A 13406-nucleotide genomic window follows, 5' to 3' on the forward strand; every position below is an offset into this window, starting at 1 on the left:
CCATCGTCCTTCTCAATCTGATTTGGATCACAACATAGCTGCTATGGATGTTCCCCCTTTAATGGATTGGCAGTATATTACTGAACAAATCACTGCCATACTTGAAGAGATTACTCACCTTACCACTGAATTTGCTCAACTTCAAAATCGAGTTAAATGGTTAGAAGACCACTATTCTTCCCCTCCTATTCCAAGGTCTTCGCAACCTCAAGCTCCTCCTCTTCCTGAGACCAAATCTATGAACCAAGGATGGAATAACATTGAACCTTCTGATCCTAGACGTCTTAGTGACAATCTCATGGACTTCAGTTCCCCTGTTTCACCTTCAAATGGTCCTACCTTTACCGCTCACTCACATATTCCCTCCCTCCCTGTATAAGTTTGATCCCTGGTCCTGCTGCATCACCACAAGATCGCTTCTTCTCTCTTACTGCTACAGTTACTGAACTCACTAAAACAGTTCAACAAGGCATGGCTCAACAAAAACAATTCTTGGCTGCTCGCGATAACGCGAACTTCCAATAAATATTTGATTCACATTTATCTTCCTTTACTATTTACGCTTTTATCATAGTGTAGTAATGATGGACAACAAAAAACATAATTTTTCTCCTCACCCTTCTCCCCTTATTAAATTTGGTCAAATTAATGTTAATGGATTATGTTCCCCAGTTTGACAACAACATTTGCTTAATTTTTTTTTCACTCTTCTTTTGGTGCTTTATCTTTGAATGACACTCGTCTTTCCCCTTCGAATGCTAAATTTATCTTTAACAACGAACATTCCCAACATCATTTTAGGTCCGTCCTATTGGGCCTGTTCGTCTTCTTCTCGTCCTCATGATGGTGTTGGTATTTTGCTTCGAACTCCTCTTCATAAACATGTTCAAACAATTGACTTTTGGAATGGTCGCCTTCTTAAATTAGATCTTTTTTTTCATCAAACGAAAATTTCTATTATTTCCTTATATTACCCTCCTTCTGGTTCTATTCATCATTCTATTAGTAATGATCTTATTGCCAAACTTTTTTCTTGGCTTGATCATGCTCGTGCTAATAACTATCATGTAGTCATTCTTGGCGACTTCAATGTTGATGAAATCGCCCATTCCAATTATTCACCCAATCATTTCAAACTTCTTCGATTACTTTCTTCTCGGTATTTTACCGATCATCAAGCTCATTTTTCTATCGAGGGTCCTGATCCTACCTTCTATTATACTAATGGATCTTCTAGACTGGATTATATCTGATCTTCACCTGGTTTTCCTGCTCCTGGCCTCTTTTCGCAAGTGGTTGATTGCCCCAAGTTTCTTGATCGTCCTTTTACCGATCATAAAGTTCTTATTACTGTTTTTGACTTTAGCTCTTGTCTGGCTATTTTGGCCAAATCTCGTCTCAAACAGAAAAAAGAATTGCGTACTATCTTTTCTTATACCTCCACCTCAGTTGAACAATGGAATAATTTTACCACTGAGATGGATGATTCTCTTGAAGTGTATTTAGACAGACAATATAATTCTCGTCTTGATTTATCTTCTCTTTCTCTTGATCGTATGTGGCATGCCTTGAAAGCTGCCGTACTTAGTGCTGCAATTGAAACATTATCTTTTCAAAAAGTCTCCAACATGCACCGACATTCATACTCTCCCGAATTAACTAAACTTATTGCTATTAACAAGTTTTTAGATCGATTTTTATATCGTCTTACAACTCGTCATTTTAATTGGCCTACTCAAATTTCGCAGATGACTGCCACTATACATGCCACCCAAATTATTTTGGGCTGCCGTAATTATAAGTAAAATCCCAAATTCAATTATGACATCCCAAATTATTTTGGCACTTTACATAGTAAATTATATATAAATTGAATGAATTACGACATTCCAAATTATAATTATGGCATCCCAAAATAATTTGGACAGCATGTATAACTGCCGCTCTACCTTCCCATCTAGAGAATCTTGCATCTTTGCTTCCTGATTATTCAGTTCCTACTTATTCTACAACTCCTATATCTGAATTTAAATCATTTTTACGATCACAGAAGAATTTAGTTTCTGCTTTTCTATCTACTAAATTCGCCTAACATCTTAGGGGAGTTACACATATCACGTAATATTCATTTTATTATAAACCTTACCCCCCCCTGTTAGATTTTATAACCAATCAAATTATAATATTTATAAATCATATGATTTAAATAAGTGTAACGTAAAATTTTAACTACCCCCCTCCCCCCCTATAATAATTACATAATATGTGTAAGCTCCCTTACGGACTCTGTAGAATACTACACCGCATTACGTGATGAACACTTTTCAAACTCGCTTGGCACTTTTATAGATTCTGCTTTATCAGTTGAAAAACGTTCGATTGTTCTTGACCGCGTCTTGGTTACCCTGGACTCTACTCCTACTTTATTAACGGACCCTTCGGATATTAAGCAAGCTGCTATTACTCACTTTCAATCAATTATTTCTCCTTCATTAGTCCGTTATTCTTCTATTACTTCATTCCTTGCTCGATGGCAACAAGCTTACACTCCCCTTTCCGGTGTATCCGCTTCTTTATATGATCCCGTTTTGGCGCTTGTTTCCTTACAAGAATGGTCTGATGTGATCTCTTCCATACTAAACAACAAAGCTTCTGGCCCTTCTAAAATCTCTTATAAAATGATTAAACATTTGTCCGGTGAAGTCTTGGATTTTTCTCTTTTACTTGCCAATACCTGCCTTTCTCGCGGTGATATTCCTGCTGATTGGCGTAAAGCCGTGGTTTATTCTATTCCTAAACCTCATGATTTTGATGCTCAACTCAAGAACACTCGACCTATTACTCTTCTGGAAACTGTTCAAAAATATGTAGTTAAGGTCGTCACTAATCGTCTCTCTAACATCCTTGCGGACAATAATGTCCTTCAAGAAGGAAACTTTGCGGGCTTACCTGGTGGTTCTACTGATACCCCTATTAAGATGCTGGATGCAATTATCCATCAGCAGAAACATGACTCTACTGATGATCAGGAACTATAGATCGTTTCTCAAGATATTTCTAAAGCTTTTGACTCTATGGATTTGAATATGCTTAAATTAGCTTTAGTTAGATTACACATCCCTGCGCTTTTAGTGCAATTTATTTTGAATCTTTTTACACGACATAACAATAGAATTATTACTTGTCATGGTGATACTGCTGCTTATCGAGTGCGTGTTGGTATCGATCAAGGAGAAATTATTTTCCCTCTACTTTGGATTATTTATTTAGATCCCTTTACTTACTGTTCTAAATCATGAAGCACGAGATTCTTTTATTTTAAAATCTTCAGCTCTTCTAAATTATTCTCCACTTGAATTTGAACAACATTCTTTACCTGTCTCACATTTGACTTTTATGGATGATTCTACCCTTATTGCTTCTTCGAAGGCTGGCATTGAAGATTGACTCTCTATTACTGCTGAATTTTATACTTTAAATAATGTTCAAGTTAATTCGGCTAAATATGTTCTACTCTCATCCTCCTTTCCTTCATCGAACATAATTTTTGATCTTTTACCCTCCCCTTTAGTTACGATAACTTCTCTTTCTCTTTCTTCTTTAGCTTTGAATACTTCATTTCGCTTTTTAGGTGTTTGGTTCTCTTTATCTGCTTCACACAATGTGAAAGTGGGGGTTTAAGGACCGAAGGTCTGGCACCCCCTGAAACATTGTGTGTACGAATCACAGAACGTTAAAAACAATATCGATTTTCTTATTATATTAGAAGAGCTTCTATCAGTTCTAGAATCTTAATTTTTATATTATATTTCTTAATTCTGTGTAGGTTCTCCAACTTCAGAATATATATTGATTTTTATTAATATATTAGAAAAGCTTCTAACGGCTCTAGAATCTTAATTTCTATATTAACTTTTCAGTTATATTTATTAAATCTAACGAAAAATATTATATCAGGAATTGATTCTGCGCGTGTTAGCTCTTTAAAATAACATATTAACTACTTAAGTCTAACAAATTTAAGTCTAATGGTCCTTATTACCCCATAAATAAGTCTAACGAAAAAAAAATCATGTGACTTTTTAAATCTAACGAACTTTTCTATATACAAGAATGCCTTCTGTACAAGCTAGCTCATTAAATAGCATATTTGTTAAATAAATCTAACGGGATTTTTGTTCCAACTTTTCCTTAATTAAGAATGGGTTCAATGCAGGCTAGCCTACTAAATAGCATATTTTATATAAAAGTCTAACGAAATGCCACCCCTGCAAAATTTGTGGAATTGTCCTAACTTTTCTTTAGTCAAGAACGGGTTCAGTATAAGCTAGCTCATTAAATAGTATAATAATTTAACAAAAAATAAGTCTAACTGTCCTAATTTCCCCTAGAATATACCGTTCTGTAATATAAGTCTAACGAAAAATAGTATATCAGAAGCTGTCTTTATGCAGATTAGCTTATAAAATAGCATATCAAGTCATATAAATCTAACGAAACGTCACCCTGTAAAAATTCAGAAAAATCTGCGAAATTATCCAAACTTTTTCTTAGTCAAGAACGGGTTCAGCATAGGCTAGCTTATCAATTAGCATAAAACTTTAACGAAAAAATATGCTCTAACTAAAAAGCAAGTCTAATGAAATGCCCAGCTAAATTCTGGTTAAAATTAAGGTATAAAGCTAGCCGAAATGGTCTTTTAATTTATTCTGGCCGGCAACTATCACAATATTCTCCTTCTTCTAATTTTATCGGATGGAAGCATTCCCTGCAGAGAGTAATATTAAGCTTTGCAAGCGCATCTCTATGAGTAACCATTAATTCCTCAAAAGTTCTTTCTCGTATCTCTGATCGAAGTCTTTCTTGTAACTCTGATCGAAGTCTATTATAGTGTTGGGTAACATAGTACCCTCTGATATGTAATGGGCATCGTCCACAAGCTGAAGCAGTAGGTTTACCACAATCGGAACAAGGTATACGTTTTTTAGCCTTCCAATGGAAGCGACATCCTTCAGGCCTAGTACTAGGATTTTCACAAGCCTTTCCGGTATTGCAGAGAAATGGGCAAGAATATTCACCGATCATCCTACTTTTTATTACTAGATTCAAAAAAATTAATTAATAATTAGTTAATGCTTCAATTTTGCAATAGCTAGAACTGCTTCAGAAAGCTTGTAAATGCTTATCTTCGGTAGGGTTTCTATGATCAAAAGTGATAGGTATATAGGAAATAAATAATTAAAGAAAAAATTATATAAGCAAGTAATAGTGTGACGGTTAGAGATAACACCATGGTTAGAAAAACAAGAAATGATAAAAAAGATACAATCTGTAAACGTTGTGGTCATGAATGCTCAACACTCCAAAAACTTTGTGAGCATCTTAAGCGAAAAAATCCATGCAGACCAAAAACTGATACTCCAATTCAAGCACCAATTCAAGTTATTCAAGAAGTTAACCAACAATCCGTTCAAGAAGCTAATCAAGAATTACCCACTCAAACACCTAATAAAGATACTAAAGATAACGAACAAAGAAAAAAGCAAGATAAAGGAAAAAATCGAAGAAGGGAAAAACCAAAAGAGGTTATCCCAACATCTGAAACTTCTAGTCGAAAAGAGGATACATATAAAGGAAAGCAGTTTATTAGCCAGGAAAAAGCAGACAGATGGGTCAATCCAAATGCCCGAAAGCTAGGTGAGCATTATAAGTTATGGGGAGCAAGATTATATAAAAGATGGGTACAAGATCTTGGACTAGGAGATTGTAAAAGACCAGAAAACTTAAATGATTGCAAGCTTCTTTGCACTGGTCGAAATCAAAAAAATCGGACATATGGAAAATCGGCCAAAAATCAGACCAAAATTGACTAACATTATAAATCGGCACATCTGATTGATGCCAATCAGACAATTTGATAAAAATTCAGCAAAAAATCATTATATTTGATTGACGGCTGATTGATGCTGGTTGAAATTAAAAAAAAAAATGGACAAAATAGCAAATCAACCTAAAATTTGCCCAATATTCAAATATGCACTTCCGATTTATGGAAAATTGACAATTCAATAAATATTCAATAAAAATTCAATAAAAATTCAGCAAAAAATCATTATATTTGATTGACGGCTGATTGATGCTGGTTGAAATTAAAAAAAAAATGGACAAAATAGCAAATCAACCTAAAATTTGCCCAATATTCAAATATGTACTTCAGATTTATGGAAAATTGACAATTCAATAAATATTCAATAAAAATTCAATAAAAATTCAGCAAAAAATCATTATATTTGATTGACGGCTGATTGATGCTGGTTGAAATTAAAAAAAAAAATCTGACAAAATGGCAAATCAACCTAAAATTTACCCAATATTCAAATATGTACTTCAGATTTATGGACAATTGACAATTCAATAAAAATTCAATAAAAATCCAACAAAAATTTGTTAAAAAATCATTATATTTGATTGACGGCTGATTGATATCAAAAAAAAATCTGACAAATTTGTAAATCAACCTAAAATTTACAATATTCAAATATGTACTTCAGATTTATGGAAAATTAACAATTCAATAAAAATTCAATAAAAATTTAGCAAAAAATTATCATATTTGATTAACAGCTTAAAATTTGCCTAATATTGTCTGATTTATGGCACTTTTATATCAAATTGCACTGGTCGAAATCAAAACTTTTGGGCATAGAAAAATTGTCTCAATTTCAGAAGTTATTCGAATAAACGATTTTTCAAAATCAACTTATGATGTACTAAGCCGCAGCCACAGTAAAATTAATCTGGCAATTAGTTGATCTATTACCGAATTTAGACTTTATTTAAACTAAAGTTTCGAAACTTTATCTTCATCTAACTTCATTCCTAAACAAAACGGTTTTAAACGTTTTGGGATTTTTTTTTAATTTTTTATCGGAAATAATGTTCCAATTTTTAACATTTTTATTTTTTACGAAACGTTTTTTAACTTTTCATTTAATATTTTCAATCGGAACATTAGTTAACGTTCTGATTTTATTAATTTTTTTTTGCAAAACTATTACTTTAAAAAACGTTTTCTAACATTTTTTTTTATACTTTTATATAGGAAATCGGCTCCTACTTGGATACTGATTTCCAAAGGTAAGTTTCGAAACAAAAGTTTCGAAACTTTAAAAAACGTTTTTTAATATTACTAAAAACGTTTTTTTTTACTTTTGTATAGGAAATCAGCTCCAACGTGGACGCCGATATTCCAGATAAGTTTCGCATTTTCGAAACTTCTTTGAAAAAAACGTTTAACGTTTTTTTTTTTAATATTATTGTAGGAATACCGTAAAGTTTCGAATTTTCGAAACTTTTTGACAAAAATTAATAAAAAACGTTTAATTTAACGTTTTTTATTATATTTTATTATTTTTTTTTGCAGGGAAATCGGCTCCAATATGAATACCAGAATCCTGCAGGTAAAGTTTCGATTTTTCGAATCTTTTTGAAAAAAATTAATAAAAAACGTTTAATATAACGTTTTTTATTATATTTTATTATTTTTTTTTGCAGGGAAATCGGCTCCAATATGGATACCGGAATCCCACATGCAAAGTTTCGATTTTTCAAAACTTTTTGAAAAAAATTAATAAAAAACGTTTAATATAATGTTTTTTATTATATTTTATTAATATTTTTGCAGGGAAATCGGCTCCAATATGGATACCGGAATTGCACATGCAAAGTTTCGATTTTTTGAAACTTTTTGAAAAAAATTAATAAAAAATGTTTAATATAACGTTTTTTATTATATTTTATTAATATTTTTGCAGGGAAATCGGCTCCAATATGGATACCGGAATCCCACATGCAAAGTTTCGATTTTTCAAAACTTTTTGAAAAAAATTAATAAAAAAACGTTTAAATTTAACGTTTTTTTATTATTTTTATTAATTTTTTTTGCAGGAAATCAGCTCCAAATTGGATATCGGAATCCTGCAAGTAGTTTCGATTTTCGAAACTTTTTGACGCAATTAATAAAAAAACGTTTAAATTAACGTTTTTTTATTATTTTTATTATTTTTTTTTTGCAGGAAATCGGCTCCAAATTGGATACCGGAATCCCGCAAGTAAAGTTTCAAAGTTTCGAAACTTTACGAAACTTAATAAAAAAACGTTTAAATTTAACGTTTTTTTATTATTTTTATTAATTTTTTTTGCAGGAAATCGCTCCAAATTGGATATCGGAATCCTGCAAGTAGTTTCGATTTTCGAAACTTTTTGACACAAATTAATAAAAAAACGTTTAATTTAACGTTTTTTTTATTATTTTTTATTATTTTTTTTTGCAGGAAATCGGCTCCAAATTGGATACCGGAATCCCGCAAGTAAAGTTTCGAAGTTTCGAAACTTTATGAAACTTCGAAACTTTATGAAACTTAATAAAAAAACGTTTAAATTAACGTTTTTTTATTAGATTTTATTATTTTTTTTGCAGGGAAATCGGCTCCAAATTGTACCAGAATCCCGCAGGTAAAGTTTCGTCGAAACTTTTGACGCAAATTAATAAAAAAAACGTTTAATTTAACGTTTTTTTTATTATTTTTTATTATTTTTTTTTGCAGGAAATCAGCTCCAAATTGTACCGGAATCCCGCAGGTAAAGTTTCGATTTTTTGAAACTTTTTGACGAAACTTAATAAAAATGTTTAATTTAACATTTTTTATTATATTTTATTAATTTTTTTGTATGGAAATTGGCTTCGATTTGCCATCCTACAGGTAACGTTTTGATTTTTGAAACTTGAAACTTAAAAAAAAACGTTATTTTAATGTTTTTTCTTTTTTTTTTTGTAGGAAAATCATCTCCAATTTGTAGAAACAAATGGGAATTAAGGAATTTAACGTATACCGGATTTGTTAGAAAGTTGGGATGATTTTTGGTGAAATTGTTTTATATGTATATGTAATATTTTAAATTTCAGAATAAAATTTACTGTAATTTGCGATACAATTCAGAATACAAATCAGAATAAATTTTTTACTACAAATCGGAATAAATTTTACTACAAATCAGAATAAATTTTACTACAAATCGGAATAAATTTTACTACAATTCGGAATAAATTTTACTACAAATCAGAATAAATTTTACTACAAATTGGAATAAATTTTACTACAAATCGGAATAAATTTTACTACAATTTGGAATAAATTTTACTACAATTCAGAAAATTTTGTCACAAATTTACCATAATTCAGAATAAATTCACTGCAATTCAGTAAATTTATGAATAATATTTTTTAAACAATTCGGATTAAAAATACTAAGCAATTCAGATACAATTCAGACATTCTGATCGGCATCGATCGGCCTGCCAATCAGAACTTTGCCTAAATTAATAAATCGGCCATATTTATCACCAAATTCAGCCTAAAATCAGACATCTGATTTCTAGCCGATTTGGACTATTTCGACCAGTGTTGTCATGACCTGGATCAATATGATCCTAAAGCACATAGACTTTCTACAAAGAAGGAGTTAGAGAAAGATGGGAAATGGTTCAGACAAGAACCTCAAGTTCCAGAAGCTGATCCCGAAGCAGGTCCTGGTCCAGTAACTCAGATGCATAGAGAAAAGGCAAATAATAAGGAATTCAGGCGTTTGGGGGAAATTACTGATGAACAAGAAAGAGATCTAGAATTTAGGGAGCAAGATGATTTAGGCACGGCAGTTAAAAGAAGAGCTATACATCAGGAAGTTACAAAAAAAATATACATTACATGTACATTTATGCAAATCATATACATTGCAATATTCATTCTTTTTAATGTACAAGTAATATTTAACATTAATGAGCATCATCAATGCAATTTTTATCATGATGTGCAGCATTTAATAATAAATATTCAATGTACATTAAAGTTTTTATTTTTATTTCATATATAAGTTATAGTACAAATTATAAAGACTAAAAAAGAAGCCAAAAAAATTCGGTCATGTAATAAAATGACCATATTTTGACTTAATTTTAGCTGACGGAACGTTAAACTTTGACTAAAATTAAACCATGGCTAAAAGAAACTGGCTGATCAGACTAGTCTAATTATGGTTTGTGTGCCGAAAGATAATCTTTTTACTGTAAAGTTTAAAAAAAATAAACTTTTTTTCTTTTTTTCTAAAAAAATTATTCTCTCTTTTTTTTAGGTATTAAATCGGTAAAGTTTCAAAGTTTCATTTTTTGAAGCTTTATTTTTTTTTTTTGTCTTTTTTTAAAATAAAAAATTTTTTTTTCTTTTTTTTTTAGGTATGTATCGACTTTGATGTTACGCTTTAAATCGGTAAAGTTTTGAAAGTTTTGTTTCGTTTCTTTCAGAACTTTATTTTTTTTTAAACTAATTTTTTTTTTCTTTTTTTAGGTATGTATCGGCTTTGACGTTGCGCTTTAAATCGGTAAAGTTTTGAAAGTTTCGTTTCTTTCAAAACTTTATTTTTTAAACTAATTTTTTTTTCTTTTTTTTTTAGGTATGTATTGGCTTTGACTTTGCTCTTCGCTTTCGAAACTTATTTTTTGTAGATATCGCCTTGTCCCTAGGCTTTGAATTGGTAAGTTTCCTTTGAAATTTTTTTTAGTAAATTTTTTTTTTGAAAAAAATTTGGCTTAATTTTATTTATTTTTTTTTTAGATATCGGCTTCTTCGAATTGGTAAGTTTGAAGCAAAACTTACATATATATTTTTTTCTTTTTGATTTTTTTTTTGATTTTTTTTTTTTGTAGATATCAGTTTTCGACTTTGAACTTGAATATGCCGATATGGTAAGTTTTGATTTGAAAATTCAAAACATTATTTTTTAATTTATCTTTTTTTTAATTTTTCTTGTATTTTTTTTTTAATAGGTGTCGGCTTCTTCAGCTTTGAGACTTTGATCTGGTAAGTTTCAATTTGAAATTTGAAACTTTTAATATATTTATTTTTTTAATTTTTCGTATTTTTTATATAGGTGTCGGCTCCTTTGGCTTTAGAACTTTGATCTGGTAAGTTTCGATTTGAATTTCGAGACTTATGTTTTTTTTAATTTGTTTTTTTTTTAATTTTTCTCGTATTTTTTATAGGTGTCAGCTTCTTTGGCTTTAGGACTTCGATCTGGTAAGTTTTGATTTGAATTTCAAAACTTATGTTTTTTTTAATTTATTTTTTTTAATTTTTCTCATATTTTTTTATAGGTGTCAGCTCCTTCGGCTTTAAGACTTCGATCTGGTAAGTTTCGATTTAAATTTCAAGACTTATGTTTTTTTTAATTTATTTTTTTTAATTTTTCTCGTATTTTTTTATAGGTGTCGGTTTCCTTTGGCTTTAGGACTTTGATCTAATAAGTTTCGATTTGAATTTTGAAACTTAATTTTTAATTTATTTTTTTTTTAATTTTTCTCGTATTTTTTTCAGTTATAAGTGTTGATTCCTTCAGCTTTAGGACTTTGATCTGGTAAGTTTCGATTTAAAAATTTGAAACTTATTTTTTTAATTTATTTTTTTTTTAATTTTTCTTGTATTTTTATATAGGTATCGCCTCCATAATGGGATCAGTAAAGCATTCAGATCGTGTGTCAGTAATGGTGACTTCAGTAAGAACGGAGAAGGCACAGGAGCACGTAACGATAGATTATTTACAGGGAACAACCGAGACTGCAGGTCCTTTCTAAGTTTATGTTACTTAATACACAATATTCTTCTAAAGGGAAATTTGGATTCTTTTTCGCGTTTTCAGTTGTACTAATTAATTTAATTTGTTTATTTACTTTTGATTTTGATTTATGCATAGAAATTTCAACTACATTTATAATTATGTTAATGTTGATCATGTCTAGCAGGGCGGTGATGATGTTTATATTGGCATTTCTTCTGTTTGGTGATGTTGCGAGACCTTTTCCACTCATGGAGCAAGGAATTGTGTTAGGACCATATATCTTGATACAATTGCTATTGTATAGACGCAAAGAAGTTAAAGATAACCTGTCATGACTGAATGTTTATTAGTATAGGATTGAATTACATTTACTATCTCTTGTGGGACCAGTTGATGGAGAATCAAATATATGTCGTGCGTATTGTTATTTACGTTGGCTAAACCATGAACGCTATTAAGGATGAATTTAGAAGATTTTTAAAGAAAATGTTTATTATAAACGTTGTGAATGAGTGATACTACTGGAAATGAAAGCAGTAAGTTTCACAATACCTGTTACGAAACTTCAGTTGTTTTTGTTTTATTTTTATTTTTAATAGAATTAGCTAATATTTTTGGATTAATTAGATTAAGTAGTATAGATTTTATAGTAGACTTTAGTATAGATTGTTATAATGTAATTTAATAAAATAATTTATTATTCAATAATATTTAACATTGACATATTAACATAAATAATAAAATATTGATATGATGTTTATTATCTTAAAATAATGTACATCGTTAATGAACATTAAATTTAGGTGATGCACATCAAATGTTGTGACATCGGTAGTACATTGCAGGGTCCGATGTTCAGCGTTTCTTTATGATGTACATCAAGTGACTGATGTACATTTGATGAACATTTTTCCCGTGACTTCCTGATGTAGCCGTACATCGTGCAAAAGTTCCCAGATCTCATTCAGACAATGGAAGTGATATACAAAAAATGTTAGAGAGCCGGAGAAAGCAGTTTAAGAAAATACTTGAAAAGGAATTTGACAAGCGCGGGCAATTCAAGTTTGCTCTATGTTCTCTTACCAAATTTCTTATAGATGATAAACCTGGGAATGATAAACCAGAAAAAAAGAATTCACAGACTGATTGGCTTAGAAATAAGCAAATTATAGTTAACAATAAAGCTGAAATAGATGACTACTTAAGCAATGCTTTCGAACAAATATTATACCAAGTGGAGGAGAGAGGAGGTAAGTCTAATGCTTGAGAATATATTTGGGTGGTAATACTGTGTCTGGCGGGACAATTTGAAGTTCTTCTCTTACAAATGAGCATCTAGGACCATTGTAAAGCTTATAGAGAACAGGTTGATTTTCTTTTATCAAATAAGAATTAATTGTAAAGACTTCGGAAGACCAATTGCAATCAGTTGCCCTTCTTCTCCCACCTTCTAATTCGCCAGGTTCTAAAAGGTGACGAACTTCTGTATAACTAGGTAAAAGAGGTTCATTATAACCAACTAGCCTCCTATGTTTTACCGAAGATTTAGCTATTATTTTTTTTCCTTTTAATGCTAATTTTACAGCTTCATGGGGAGACATTCCTATTAACTGAGTAGGAGTGTTATTGTAAATATCATCATTTATACGAAGTCCCTTAACCCACGCTCTAGATCTATCACTTAAAGGTAAATGAAAATCTACAGCATCTTGCCGAAAATAAGCATACTTTTCAAATTC

At 30.6% G+C, this 13406-nt stretch overlaps 3 protein-coding genes across 3 annotated transcripts; all 3 read left to right on the forward strand.

Annotated features, from left to right (window-relative positions):
• Nucleotides 1–5291: 5291 nt before the first annotated feature.
• OCT59_022615 (uncharacterized protein) lies at nucleotides 5292–5873 on the forward strand (the record flags this gene model as incomplete). Its single annotated transcript, XM_025310413.1, has 1 exon — nucleotides 5292–5873. One exon carries the CDS (start codon nucleotides 5292–5294, stop codon nucleotides 5871–5873), a length of 582 nt encoding a protein of 193 aa, XP_025182599.1.
• Nucleotides 5874–10089: 4216 nt separating this feature from the next.
• On the forward strand, nucleotides 10090–11348 carry OCT59_022616 (uncharacterized protein; the record flags this gene model as incomplete). The annotated part of the gene is made up of 8 exons (XM_066144890.1): nucleotides 10090–10092; nucleotides 10189–10199; nucleotides 10401–10434; nucleotides 10507–10587; nucleotides 10760–10798; nucleotides 11096–11129; nucleotides 11207–11240; nucleotides 11318–11348. 8 exons carry the CDS (start codon nucleotides 10090–10092, stop codon nucleotides 11346–11348), a joined length of 267 nt encoding a protein of 88 aa, XP_066006308.1.
• A 1310-nt stretch (nucleotides 11349–12658) lies between these two features.
• On the forward strand, nucleotides 12659–12934 carry OCT59_022617 (uncharacterized protein; the record flags this gene model as incomplete). Its single annotated transcript, XM_066144891.1, has 1 exon — nucleotides 12659–12934. The coding sequence occupies one exon, from the start codon at nucleotides 12659–12661 to the stop codon at nucleotides 12932–12934; it is 276 nt and encodes a 91-aa protein (XP_066006309.1).
• Between the last annotated feature and the right edge of the window lie 472 nt (nucleotides 12935–13406).

The sequence above is a fragment of the Rhizophagus irregularis genome, chromosome 31 (genome assembly GCF_026210795.1).
Source record: "Rhizophagus irregularis chromosome 31, complete sequence".
Lineage (NCBI taxonomy): Eukaryota > Fungi > Glomeromycota > Glomeromycetes > Glomerales > Glomeraceae > Rhizophagus > Rhizophagus irregularis.